Source organism: Astatotilapia calliptera, chromosome 23 (genome assembly GCF_900246225.1).
Source record: "Astatotilapia calliptera chromosome 23, fAstCal1.2, whole genome shotgun sequence".
Classification (NCBI taxonomy): domain Eukaryota; kingdom Metazoa; phylum Chordata; class Actinopteri; order Cichliformes; family Cichlidae; genus Astatotilapia; species Astatotilapia calliptera.
Genome location: NC_039323.1, coordinates 17,625,707 through 17,639,026, shown reverse-complemented (window position 1 = coordinate 17,639,026; position 13,320 = coordinate 17,625,707). Strand labels below are relative to the sequence as shown.

Below are 13,320 nucleotides of genomic sequence, written 5' to 3'. Positions count from 1 at the left end.
GTAATCACACCACCTTCAGATGCTCCTCAATCAAAACCAGCAGTGATTTATCATGAACACCATGAAAATCTTCCTGAAGCTCCATCAAGCACTCCTCCTCCATATGGTCCTCAGTCAAAACCAGTAGTAGCTCACCATGAGCACACAAAGCATACAGATCTTAATGAAGCACCAGTAAGCACAGAACCTGTAGATGGTCCTCAGTCAAAACCAACAGTTGTTTACCATGAACACCATGAAGAGCTTCCTGAAGCTCCAAGAAGCACTCCATCTTCAAGTAGTCCTCAGTCAAAACCAGCAGTGGTTCACCTTGATTATCGAAACCATGAAGATCTTCCTGAACCTCCAGTAAGCACTCCTTCTCCAGATGGTCCTCAGTCAAAACCGGCAGTGATTCGTCATCAGGACCATGAAGATGCTCCTGAAGCTCCAGTGAGGGCTCCGTCTTTAGATGGTCGTCAGTCGAAACCAGCAGTGGTTTACCATGATTATCGAAACCATGAAGATCTTCCTGAACCTCCAGTAAGCACTCCTTCTCCAGATGGTCCTCAGTCAAAACCAACAGTGATTCATTATGAGCACCATGAAGATGTTCCTGAAGCTCCAGTGAGGGCTCCGCCTTCAGATGGTCCTAAGTCAAAACCGGCAGTGATTCCTCATCAGGACCATGCAGATGTTCCTGAAGCTCCAGTGAGGGCTCCGTCTTTAGATGGTCGTCAGTCGAAACCAGCAGTGGTTCACCATGAGCATCGAACCCATGAAGATCTTAATGAAGCTTCAAAAAACACACCACTTCCAAAGGTTCCTCAGTCAAAACCAGCTGTGGTTTTCAGTGAGGACACAAGACATGAAGATCTTAGTGAAACCCCAGTACACACTCTATTTTCAGATCCACAGTCAAAACCAGCAGTCGTTGTTCCTTCCTCTGTGCAGAAAGTTGATGACCACGTTCCTGTGACTGAACTCCAACCTTTTGAACATGGTGTCTCTGATGTGCCCAGCATCGCTATCAGCTTTGATGTCTTCCAGTATGGCGGGGTGTCGATTGAAGGGGAAAGCAGTGGCTTCTCCAGTGGAGCTCAGGCCTCTGATTTAGATGCCATTGCATTGCCAACCCGACCTGGCAGGGCGTTAACAATTTTCTTCAGCTTGAGGGTGACCAATATGGTGTTCTCAATGGACCTGTTCAACAAGAGCTCCCCGGAATACAAGGCTCTGGAGCAGCGTTTCCTCCAGCTGGTGAGGATTCAAAGAATCATGACTCAGTGAATAGGAACCTTCCAGATTCATATGCCATGCTACTAACACATCTTTATCTTCACCTCATAGCTGGTCCCATACCTGGAGTCAAACCTGAACAACTTCCAGAACCTGGAGATCCTTAACTTTAGAAATGGCAGCATTGTGGTAAACAGTAGGATGAGGTTTGGTAAACCAGTACACAGAGGAGTCACCAATGTTGTCTATTTAATCTTGGAAGACTTTGCCAACACTGCCTATCAGACCATGAACCTCGCAATTGACAAGTACTCACTTGATGTTGAGTCAGGTAGGATTCAATTCAAATCAGTTCACCCAACAATTAGATGACCCCCCACCCCCCCACCAACATGAGTGAGCACTTTGGGATAGTGGGTTCCTTCCTGTTACAAGGGAACAGGAAGGGACCTTTGGGAGAACCAGGCTCGTGCAGAATTACATCTAATGCTTTAATGAAGATGCTAATTTTGCCAGTTGTGGGTCTCTAAAACTGACACTGAGGTGTTATCTTTATTCTGAAAATATTCAGTTTACATTCATTAACAATAACTGTTTCATAAGTTGAAAATGTTTTTCTCTAAAACTACAGACCCTTGAATTTTAATACAGTTACTAAAATTATGAGATCAGCATCTTGAATGTATCTATCAGTGCCTTCCAGTTTTAGCATATTTCAATTATGATCACAGTGGGCTTCACGAAAAACAACATCCCTAAACTGATTAGGTGTTAGGGACAAACCAGGACACATTTGTCTTCTATATGTGGCGACTTAACCACAATGTACAGAATTAATTAAAAATTTTATCCAGTTGATTCATGGTTTTATGCATCTAAGGCTTGAATTTCAGGGTAAACAGAAACGATCCCTTCAATACCTATATGAATAAATAAATACCTTCAAAATCTGAACACATAAATTTATTTTCCAGTCATGTACTGATAGTTTTTCTTTTTCCAGTAAGTTATTTTTAATGTAGAATAAAGTGGAATACAGTCAGATGTGTTTATTGCTGTAGAGAAATGAAATCAAAGCTACTGTTTACTTGTGCACTTATTGCCATGATGCTCCTCAGACTGTTAAATCCTAAATTTGTATGTGCAGTGTCTGAGCAGCTCTGACAGGCTTCAGCTGTCAGGACTGCGATCTAATACCCGAGATAATCTGTCTGGCAGAAACGTGATCAGTAGCAGCACACACTGACTCACCCTGATGGGACATCATCATGGCCGCTGCTTAGAGCTGCTCCTTTGAGCCTAAACTGGTTTTTATAGTTGCAGTAACTGCAGGTCTTTAAGTGTAGACAGTGAGGATTCTTATCTGGGTTTTGAAAGGAGTGTAAAGACGTATGTGTTAAATGAAGCTCGTAAACAGGTGTAGGAGGGAGAAAAGGAAGGAGAAATCATTTTACTTGTTAAATTCAGATTAACACTGTGGTTCACTTTTAATTCTTTAGGTCTGTATACTATGTTGCTAAAATAACTGTCCCGTTTTCCTGAAAAGTATTATTTTTGTTTTTATGTAATTAGCACCAGGACATTTTTGCAGAATCATAACATTCAACGAGAATATAAAATGTCTCTAATCCTATGAGGAAGACAGTAGTTTGACAGGTCCAAAACTAAGAAAGTGGTGTAAGTTTAAAATAGTGGAATTTGGCAAAAAACAACAACTCTGAGTGGAACAATCACTTAACACATCATTAACAATTTGCCACCAAGAGGTCCAAAAAGAAAGTTTTTTGTTGCTGTAATAGTGTTTCAAGACTTACATGTAACCCAATCTGCCAGTCCAGTGACATACATGTTTGCATTTCAGCAGAGTTTAGGATTTATCCACAGAAGAATGAGATTTTATTTACTGTTATCGGAGGAATTACTCCATATTCCCTCCACCTCTGCTGCTGAGCTGTAGCTCTGTAATCTGTCTGAGCCAATCAGAGGAGCACCTCACTGCCTGATCACCCTAAGCTATAGCAGTGAGTCACTGCATCAGGACTCACTGTGTACATATAATCAGTTTACTCCTCTCATCTTCCCTGTACTCTCGAGGCAGGTTTTCCATTGCACAAGCACATGTCAACCTTATTGGGTCATATAAAGGTTAGTTAGGTTGGTTGTTCTTGAACTCTTAAGGATTTTCCCAAGATACAAGCAGTCAGGACTCTTGCTGCTGGTCTGGTGTCTCATGGGAAATATTTAAAGTCATTGATTGTTGTGTTAAAAAAGACTTGAAAAAGCCTAAGAAAAGCATCTAAGATTTTCCAGCACTTTCTAGGGTATGCTGAAGTACATAAACATAAACTGATTTATCCTTGTGCTGCTTTTGTCTTTATTAAGACCAGGCCAACAAACATTTTGTCATTTGAGTGCTGACCAGATGCAGACTCCTGAGGCCTGGAGTTTACTAGAGCTCTTTGAACCCTTACCTCTGTTTATGTAGGATGGCATCTTCTTCTCTTTCTTATGGTTTCATATGACACTGTGTCTTCTAATTGCTCCTTTCATTTTCCACTGTTTGTTCCTTAGGTGACCGGGCTGATCCCTGTAAGTTCCAGGCATGTAACAAGTTTTCCAGGTGTATAGTGAATCAGTGGTCAAGTGAAGCAGAGTGTGTGTGCAACGCTGGATATCTGAGTGTGGATGGCCTGCCATGTCAGAGCATCTGTGAGGTGCAACACGATTTTTGCCTTAATGATGGAAAATGTGACATCATCCCTGGCAAGGGTGCCATCTGCAGGTAAGAGAAAATTAAATATCGCTGTTCTTGTTTCACAATGTTTCTGTATTTTATGCCTCATTGGTTTCATTCTTCAGTATATTACCACATATTTAATTAGTTTACAATGTATAAATATACTGCAATATGTCTGCTTGTACCAATTTGAAGACTTTAAAATAAAGAGAAAACAGTCAGCTTTCTTCAAATAAAATGCATCTTTCTAAGCAGTTAATGTCCTGTAGATACAGATGTAGGTAGTACTTTTTCCCCATTGAAAGTAAAAAAGATCCTTTGCAGGTACAGCAGGTAGAAATGAGCTAGTAGTGAATTCTGGTATAAAGTATCTTTTATGATATGAAGTCAGTATTTTTATGCACGGTCTCTGACAATTAAAGATAAATGTTAAGAGAGGGCACTACCTCCAAAATAAAAGCTGCTTATATTACCTCGATATGTTTTTCTTATCAACAAAATTGCATTTTTAAGTTTTAACCTTTTTTGATTCGCATTATATATTTCTAAAATTAAATTGTCCTTTGTGGCCCTTGTGAATATGTGATTAATGTTATAACAAAATACAAGGCACTTTGTATGATCTGTCTCAGTTGTTCTTAAACATAAATACCTTTTTCATCTGCAAACAGCTACATAGCACTTTGGAGAATATAAATAATATGAACACAAAATGTTCCTAGGTTGAAGGACATCTGTGAAGCATTTAGATGTTCAGCTGTATACTGAATGGAAATTACAGCATTATATTACTTAATGTAATGCTTACATTACTGCTAGGCCAGTTCTAGAAATATTAAATAAAAGAGGGCTGAAAAAGCCTGAAAGCATACCATTAGACCATTTCAGTATAATCTTTGGTGTTTTTACTGCAAATTTGTACTACAAATTTGTAATCTTTGCTGCAGGTGTCGTGTTGGAGAAAATTGGTGGTATCGTGGTGAACACTGTGAAGAGTATGTTTCCGAGCCATTGGTGGTGGGCATCGCCATTGCCTCAGTGGCTGGTTTCCTGATGGTGGCGGCTGGGATTATCTTTTTCCTGGCTAGGTCGTTACAAGAGCAGTATGATGGGGAGGACACAGAGGACCCCTTACGGTACAACAATATCATTGGCATTTTAACAACAAATTAAATGAGAAAAAATACATTTCTAGAAAGCAAACTTTTTGAACTTGCGTTGTCTTTCAGGCGAGGTGACAGTTTGCCAACACTTGAACGTGCCACCAAGTTCAACCCGATGTTTGAGAGTGACCCTGTTACTGCCCAGTACTACCGCCGCTACAATGATGACGTGCCCCAGTACTACCATGAGTCTGATCGCGGGCTCCCTCACTTCAGCAGCTCTGCCAGTGTAGGCGATTCTAAAGACCTCAGCAGTGAAGAGATAAAAAACATCTATCAAAACACCACACTCAGTAAAGAGGTAGGAAAAGGCAACATTTCTGCTGCGTAAAGCTGGGTGTCATCTGCATACAGGGGGAATTTGTTGCATTTGCAAAAAAATATGGGCCCAAAACTGAGCCTTGTGGAACACCATGAACATGCCCTCAAATAGTGAAAATGGTAGCTTAAATAAACAAGCTGAGTGTCAGATATTGAGTTGAAAAATATGAATTTCTATTTAGTTTTAGGATTTTGAAAAATTTATTATGTAGCATAGAATTGGGTAACTACTGAGCATGTTGTATCAAGAACAATAAGGGTGCTGATTTTATAACATCAGCAATGTTTAGAAAAGGAAACTTTTCAAGAGGACCCAGTTTATGGGTTTGATTTTTATAGTTCTGGATCACAGGGCAGCTGGTAAAGGAAGTGACTTTCACCTCCTACACAAAGCTTTACTTCAAGTAAAATCAATTTGACACCTCAGACAGAGCCGGCCAACTGTTGTGACATTTTTCTGGATCAGAGGTTTTCAGTCTCAGCAGGAGGTCTGTACTACGCAGACGGGTATTTTTACATGCAGGAACTCCTCATCCTCGTTCTTCCCCTCCTCTTTCTCCTCTAGACTGACTCTCACACAAACATGTTTTCTCTGTGCTGACCTCTAACCTCTCTGCAGGAGATTCAAGAACGCCTGAGGATAATCGAGCTGTGCGCAAGGGATCAACACTTTGCAGAATTTGTGCGACAGACTCAAATGTAAGCTTTTTAATTGCTGTTTGTAGAGTGAACATAAGCTGAAGGTGTGAACATCCAATTTAAAAAGAGCTAAAGAAATAATCTTCATGTTAGCTGCATTTTCTGATTAATCCTACTATGACTAACATGGAGCGAGGAATTTAATGATTTCTGAATTGCTAAAACGAGTGTGCAACCGGAAAAAAACTGAATGTTTCAATATAACTTAGAAATGCTTTGTACATAAATGTTAAAATGAAAAATACAATGAATGAAAGCCAAACTCAAACAAATCATATCCAAACTCCATGCCACTGGTAATGAGTTTACTCTGTAGGTTTTTGTGGTTAAGTTGATGATTTTAAACTCTCATCGTGAAGTGTATGAAAAATATCTTTTGTACTCCAGGGAAATAAAACCCAGTGAAACTTCCTCAGCGGTTACACTAACGGCCTGTGCAGAAGCTTCAGACCAAACAAACTGCTTTAAACTCAGCCTAATCTCCATCATGATGAGAGTTGAGTTGAGGAAAAACATTGGAAACATTTAAAAATAGCAGGAATGGTCTGGCGGGTGGCTTTAAACTATTTCTGACCTCAGATGTGCAGAAACATACAAACAATAATCCTCCTCCCTCTCTCTGCTCGCCTGTTTATGTTTCGGTTTAATTTGGGTTTTTTTTTTTTGTGGTTTGGAAGTCGCCTGTTTGGACCTCATCAGTCAGCAGCCAAAACCAGCAAACTAATCCAATTTTCTCTTATTTGGTGGACCAGATTCCTGGAGAGGAGAGGGAGCTCCAGCACATAACCATCCAGCAGCCTCTGACCAGGTACCAACAAACCCACCCACTGAAATTTATTTACAGTACACTGGAAAATGTGACAGAGTTAAAGCTACAGGACAGCAGAGATAGTAATTATCTGAAACATATCCCCATTCTCTAAGGTAAAATACATGGCAAAGTTAGATCATTTCTGAGGATGAAGAGCGCGGTCACAGTTCCATTATGCCTACTGATAGTTACACCTCAGTGTCTGCATTTAACTGTAAATACAATTTTTGAACCACAGACAAATCTACACCATGTGCGATTCCTTCCTGTTGTCCTGATATTTGGTTGATCTTGGCTTATATTCAGACAATATAGCCAGACCCAGCCAGGAGCATTGTTCTAATTTTCCTCCTCTCATGACACATAAATCTTTTGCTTTTTTTCTTTTACATTTTTAATAAAGGTTTGTAGATTTCTAGGACTTGGTTTTGATTTCCAACCCTGGGCTGCTGCCGCTGTTTCCAATTTGTTTACTGATTTGTAACAAAACAGGCAAACTGTGAAAATGTCTGAAAGCAAAAGTGGAATAAAGTCAAATCGTTGGTTTTGGAAAGTCTGAAAAATATTGGGCCACTAGGAAAATGTTGGCTAAGCTGATTTCATCTGTACAGGTCATGTACAGCTGAAATAAATGTTACTTCTACATTTCTTGATGTGTCTATGAAGATGACCATGTCTTAGGGAAATATGTAATTTGTTATTTCAGTTTTGTCCCAGAACATATTAAAGTTATATGATGATTATATGATGAATATGAAGATTAATATAGTGTGTGAATGTGTGTGTGAATGGGTGAATGACTGAATGTAGTGTAAAGCGCTTTGGGGTCCTATGGACTAGAAAAGCGCTATACAAATGCAGGCCATTTACCATTTAATATAGACTCAAAGTTCAGACTTTAAGTTGAACAGTTTAACAATAACAGTGCATAAACCATCCTTTATTTTCAGGGTCTCAAATAAAACTAAGGCTACATTGTTGATTTGTAACCCTTTCTGGAAAATCCTTTGCGGACAATGAACTCATTGACTAAACAAGTTATATCCTCTTTGCTTCACTTTTTGTTTATTCACGGCTCTTTTTGGCTTTGGTTTTGTCTTCAACAGTGAAATTTAGCTCCAATGGGTTCAGGTCTAATTGTTCAATATTCTACTGTTTCCCTACATTTGGATTAATGTGAACAGATAACATATTTTTTCTTCTGCCTTGTAACATATCAACATTAAACGGCAGCGCCACTTGAAGCCATTAATATCTATGCTTTCCAACTGTAATGTGTTCCAGCTCATGTTGTGCCTTTCAGGTCATGATTTGTTCCAAGTTACCTCCAGCTTTTCCTGCTAGAGGTTAATCTCTGATTCATTTTTCCAAAGAACGCTGTTCCTGAGCTCTATGCTTCTGTCGATACAGGAATCCTCTGGATTTTCCCTGTGAATTCATCTTTTTATATTAAGTGATTTTTCTGTATTCATGTACCTACTTCCTGGTTGCCTGGATCTTGTGAAGGGATTTTCCATGGAGATGGACTCATCACCCTCTGTTGTCTTTTGTGAAGGTCCAGGTTTTAATGTTGGTGAACTTACCAGTGTGTTGTTTTGTTCTCTGAATGAACACATTTGTGATTCATGCTTGCCCAATGTTCCCACTGTTTTCTCTGATGGATTTATTTTACTTGCAGTCTGAGGACATACTGTTTTGCTGCACAGATGCAGCTTCCAAATTCCTCACTTGGAACCATCTCCACATCTTCAATCTGCTTAAATGAAGAAGAACACACATTATGAATTTTGTCCAGCTTTTCATTGTTTTGCTCAGCTGCATTTGAGTGTCTGAAAACAGTCGACTATGTATACAAATACATTTAATTCTTCAATGGTTCTTGCTTTATTTCTATTAAACCCCTCAAAAAGTGAACTCTTACAAGAACTTTAACATTCTTTTGTAAATAGCTAAAACAGCAAAAGTTGTCTCAGAGTCTAACTATACATAGAACCAAAAGTATCTCCTGACCTCCCAGTCTTGACCAAAGAATGAGTATTTGATGGAAATGTAGAGAACAATTCTCACCATGTATTTCCTTAAGAGTAAGACTTTATCTAGAGTGGCTGAAAGGGATTAGCATCACTGCAAACATCTCAGCTTGGGAATTGTTTAACTCCTCAGATTTTCTTCTTAGATTTGCTGACATTCCTGCACAATAAAAGCTTAGTTTAGTTGTTTATGTGATGAAAAACGTTTCATTGACCTGCATAAATGTCCTAATTTCTCTACAGAAACCTGCCTTCGTCTGTGTGTTGAGGAAGGGAGTAGAGATGAAGGTGACCAAATGTTCAACAATCTTGGAGTTTATTTTCTAAGAAGAGTGTTTTACTTCTGAGGGACCTTGAAATAAACTTGGGATCCTTGAGGTTGCCTCTTCTCTTACCTTGAAACTTCAACTTTTCCTGTATTCACTGTGTTGCTTATTTATTCTGTACAAAGACTTCAGTAACTGCTTTTTAACCTCTCAACAGTTTCACAGCTGCATACCTCTGTCTTACACTTTCACCTTAGCTTAAATTCAAGGGTTTCTGATAATATCCCAACTTGCCTGTCACTGCTGTCATATTAAAGAAGCACGTCTGAAGTATAGTTTTTAATTTTTGCACCAGTAACATTATTTTAATATATGTCTTTTGGTATTAATTTCTGTTTTTCTGACGTGGTTTTTCGGACAGCTGTGACTTGCAACGCTCATCCCCATCAGTGCCTTTGCTGCTCTGGTAGCTTTTTCTGGGATATGATGTGTAGAATCTCAGAGCCCTTGTTTTAAATATATACATCACTATAAAACCATGCTTGAATCAGCAAAATTCCTTTTTTTTTTCCTTCTGCTTCATGTTCACCCAATCAGTCACTTTGCAAATGGGAATGTTTACATTTGTTAGTCAGTGCTTGCTGGAACATTAACTGATGTATTGAACATGCATAGCCTGTCATTGTGTTGTATATCTTTGTGAAGTTCAAGAAAGTTATCATTCTCCAAAAAGTTATTCTCTTCTTCAGAGAAGGCACCGTCATGTTCTGACAAGTCATAAGTCACTGCAGGTACTGTCTTCTTCCAGACTATCTATTCTTGAGGGTAAGTAGCAGACAGGTGCTGCTAATTAAATGCATTTTAGTCAGTGATCCTTAGTGAGTGTGACCTCTTCAAAAGCAAAAGTTTGGGCATTTTACTTGTCTTGGGCATTCAGATGTATGTTAACACAATGTCACAATCTTTAGAGGAGTGGACATCTCAGCAAATCTTTTTAGAAAGAAGAAAGACTCTTCTCTCTAAAAAGATTATGGCAGCACAGCTTAGGTTTGGAAAGTTGCATCTGATCAAACAACAAGACTCCTGGAACAATGTCCTTTGGACAGACAAGACCAAAGTGGAGATTTTTACCCATTATGCACTGCATCATGTTTGGAGAAAACCAATCATAGCACCTCAGCACAAACACCTCATACCAACCGTCAACACAGTGGTGGAAGGGTGTTGATTTGGGCTTGTTTTGCAGACACTTGACATGGGGGCCTTGCAGTCATTGAGGTGACCATGAACTTGTCTGCCTGCCAAAGTATTCTAAAGTCAAATCATCTGTCCAGCACTTAAGTTGGATCATGCAGCAAGACAATGATCTCAAACACAGCAAATCTCCAACAGAATGGCTGAAAAAGAAAATAATGAAGGTGTTGCAATGATCCAGGCAAAGTCCATACCTCAACCTGTTTGAAATCCTGTTGTGGGGCTTTAAGAGAGCTGTGCAAAACTCAATGAGCTGAAGCACCATCAAAGAAAAGGAGTGGGCCAAAATTCTTACACAATGATGGGACATGATAATGTCAAACAGTAACCCATTACTTTAAGTTCCATCCATACATCTTGTAGAATCCCCCTCTAGAAGCCAGTAAATCATTGGGTTCACTTGGTTTTTCACAAAACTACACTTCTGTGAAAACTTTCTTCTTCTCATGACTGTAAGTTCCTCTCCTTTTCTCAAGAAATTAATATTCTTATTATTGTATTTGCACAAGTTACTATCTCATTTCAACACATTGTTTTCTACCAAGGTGTTATGTTTCTGATAAATATAGTACTTTATGTTTTCTTAAGGCAGTATCTTACTATCTTGCTTGAACAAATTCCTATCGTGTTTCAAGTAACTATTATTGTTCTGCCAAAGTAAAACATTATTTTACAGGTTACAAGTTACTGTGTTATTCAGACAGGTGACTGACTTGTTCTGAGAAGGTGTTGGTGGTCAAATCAGGTATTTTTTGTACTGACAAGTTACTAGCTTTCCCCAAGAAGTTATGGTTTTGACGAGGTATTATAATATTATGTAAATTACACTGAGAAAGTTTTGAAAATTTCATTCATTTGCTGTTATGTTTGCACAAGATGTTAACTTACATGAAAGCAATCATTTATAAAAAATTCACGACTTCCCGTTTTATGAACCAGGTGCTAACAGAGAGACAAATTATTATGACTGATGAAATAAAGAGAATAGAAGTTCTCATCTGCAAAACAGCCTCTTAAAATCTGTCTTTGTTTTCTCTTTTTAAGTACTTGAATTTTCTGTTTGTTGCTATGAACTAAATGATTTGTACTAACTGTAGTTGATAGTACAACCACTGATATTTGTTTTCATATATGTTTAAGCTTGGTGTATGTTTGTCACTTTAGAATGCTTGAATCCAAAACAACTGTTTCAAAATGTCAGTCGTGACTCAAATGGCTTCTCAACCCCAAAATTCTTCTTTAAAGCAAAGTTGATGGATCATGTTCTATTGTTTTGCATGCAGGTCTCGGGCTTTCTGTTTTCCTCCATGTTTTGTTTTGTATTGTGTTTTCTATGTGGTATGTACAGCCAGCACAGGAGGGCAATATTCTGACCAAACCTGAGTGTTCTAAATGTAAAATGTAAATTTCTGATAAAAAAAAAAATCATCCTACTCAGAGTTTCTGTTTTAGTGTTTTTCCATAAATTTCCCACTTTTATATAAACTTTTACTATAAATAAGGATATTATATACCTTAATATTTTCTTTCTTTCTATCCAATTATTAAATCTCTCTGGCCACTCTGAAAGTTTCTTTATATTATTTATTTTTTCCACTGATTTAAAATAACCCTAACAAGCCATAATTTTTCACCCAATAATAGCGTGAAGAGAAAAAACTATTCAGACATGATGTGTAATTGTGAGCTAGCACAGTCACATTTTTCTAAAATAAAAGGATTTTTTTTACAAAATCATTTGTCTCACAGGTTTTTTTTTCCTTCTAATGAGAACGGATGAAATATACCACTAATGTTTTCAAAATTTCTGTGGTAAAGAATGTAAACTGTGAATTAAATATGTTATGCTTCAACTTACACTTACTAAATGCTGATAAACATAAGTGTTAACAGTGACTGACAGTCTGATGACACAAAGTCTGGATGTTCCAGTTGTTTTCATTTACAAGAAGGTTTCTTGTAATAACCCCTTGACTGCTGTCAGATGGAGGAATGTAACCGAGGTGAGCAAATACAGAAGGTGTCAGTCAAACTCATTATCACAACAACTTACTGACAGCAGAGGTAAAGGTGAATAAAAGCTATAACAACAATAAGATTTCAGGTTCATTGTCTATTTGTTTCTCCTGGTTTTAAATGTGATGCTTTCTCTTTTACTCTTTCTTTCTCTGTTTTCATTCTTAAAATTTCTTTGTGTAAATAGTTCTTTGATCCTTATATATACTACTGCTACTACTACTACTAGCATACATTTTATGTTACATTTTTAAATATTTTGTTGTTTTTTGTTGAAACGTTCTTATTTTACTTTCAGTATATGGAAAATATCTTTATTTGAATCTCTGAAAAATGCCAAACTTAAACAAGAACTGGGCTGAAAATCAGTTTACAACACAGCGGAGGCTCTGTCATAGCTCAGAGCTCCATTTCAACCAGTGGTGTTGGAGATCTTGTTTGCAATTATGAATGTCATCAAATTTTGATCCACCATACAATCCTATCTGGAAAGCGTCTGAAAATCTTGATTTTCAAGTTCTTTAGAACTATACAAACTTTTTGCCTGACATACTGTATTTCTGTGAATACATGTTTCAATAAATCAGTGCACCTATTTCCCATTTTCCAAGAAAAATATAAAGGAGTGAGGGGTGACTCAAGACTTTTGCATACAGTACTTTCAGCTAACAGTCTTAGTGCAGAGAATGATGAGGCTGCTGATAGATCTCTTTCTTCATCATCTGACATACTAAATTCAGACACTCGGGGAGACTGATGACAAACAGATAAAGGAACAAAAGGGAAAATATTTTTGTATTTTTTC

At 38.0% G+C, this 13,320-nt stretch overlaps 1 protein-coding gene across 2 annotated transcripts in view; it reads left to right on the top strand.

Annotated features, from left to right (window-relative positions):
• LOC113016295 (uncharacterized) overlaps positions 1–12,236 on the top strand; it is a 33,285-nt gene extending 21,049 nt beyond the window's left edge. For both annotated transcript variants that reach the window (XM_026159030.1, XM_026159029.1), the window contains 8 exons: positions 1–1,239; positions 1,330–1,549; positions 3,790–4,000; positions 4,903–5,091; positions 5,185–5,419; positions 6,059–6,138; positions 6,891–6,946; positions 9,223–12,236. The exon at positions 1–1,239 is cut by the window's left edge and continues 1,373 nt beyond it. In XM_026159030.1, the coding sequence (XP_026014815.1) occupies positions 1–1,239; positions 1,330–1,549; positions 3,790–4,000; positions 4,903–5,091; positions 5,185–5,419; positions 6,059–6,138; positions 6,891–6,924 (2,208 nt within the window). In that variant the 3' untranslated portion in view covers positions 6,925–6,946; positions 9,223–12,236. The remainder of the gene's footprint in view (positions 1,240–1,329; positions 1,550–3,789; positions 4,001–4,902; positions 5,092–5,184; positions 5,420–6,058; positions 6,139–6,890; positions 6,947–9,222) is intronic.
• Positions 12,237–13,320: the final 1,084 nt, after the last annotated feature.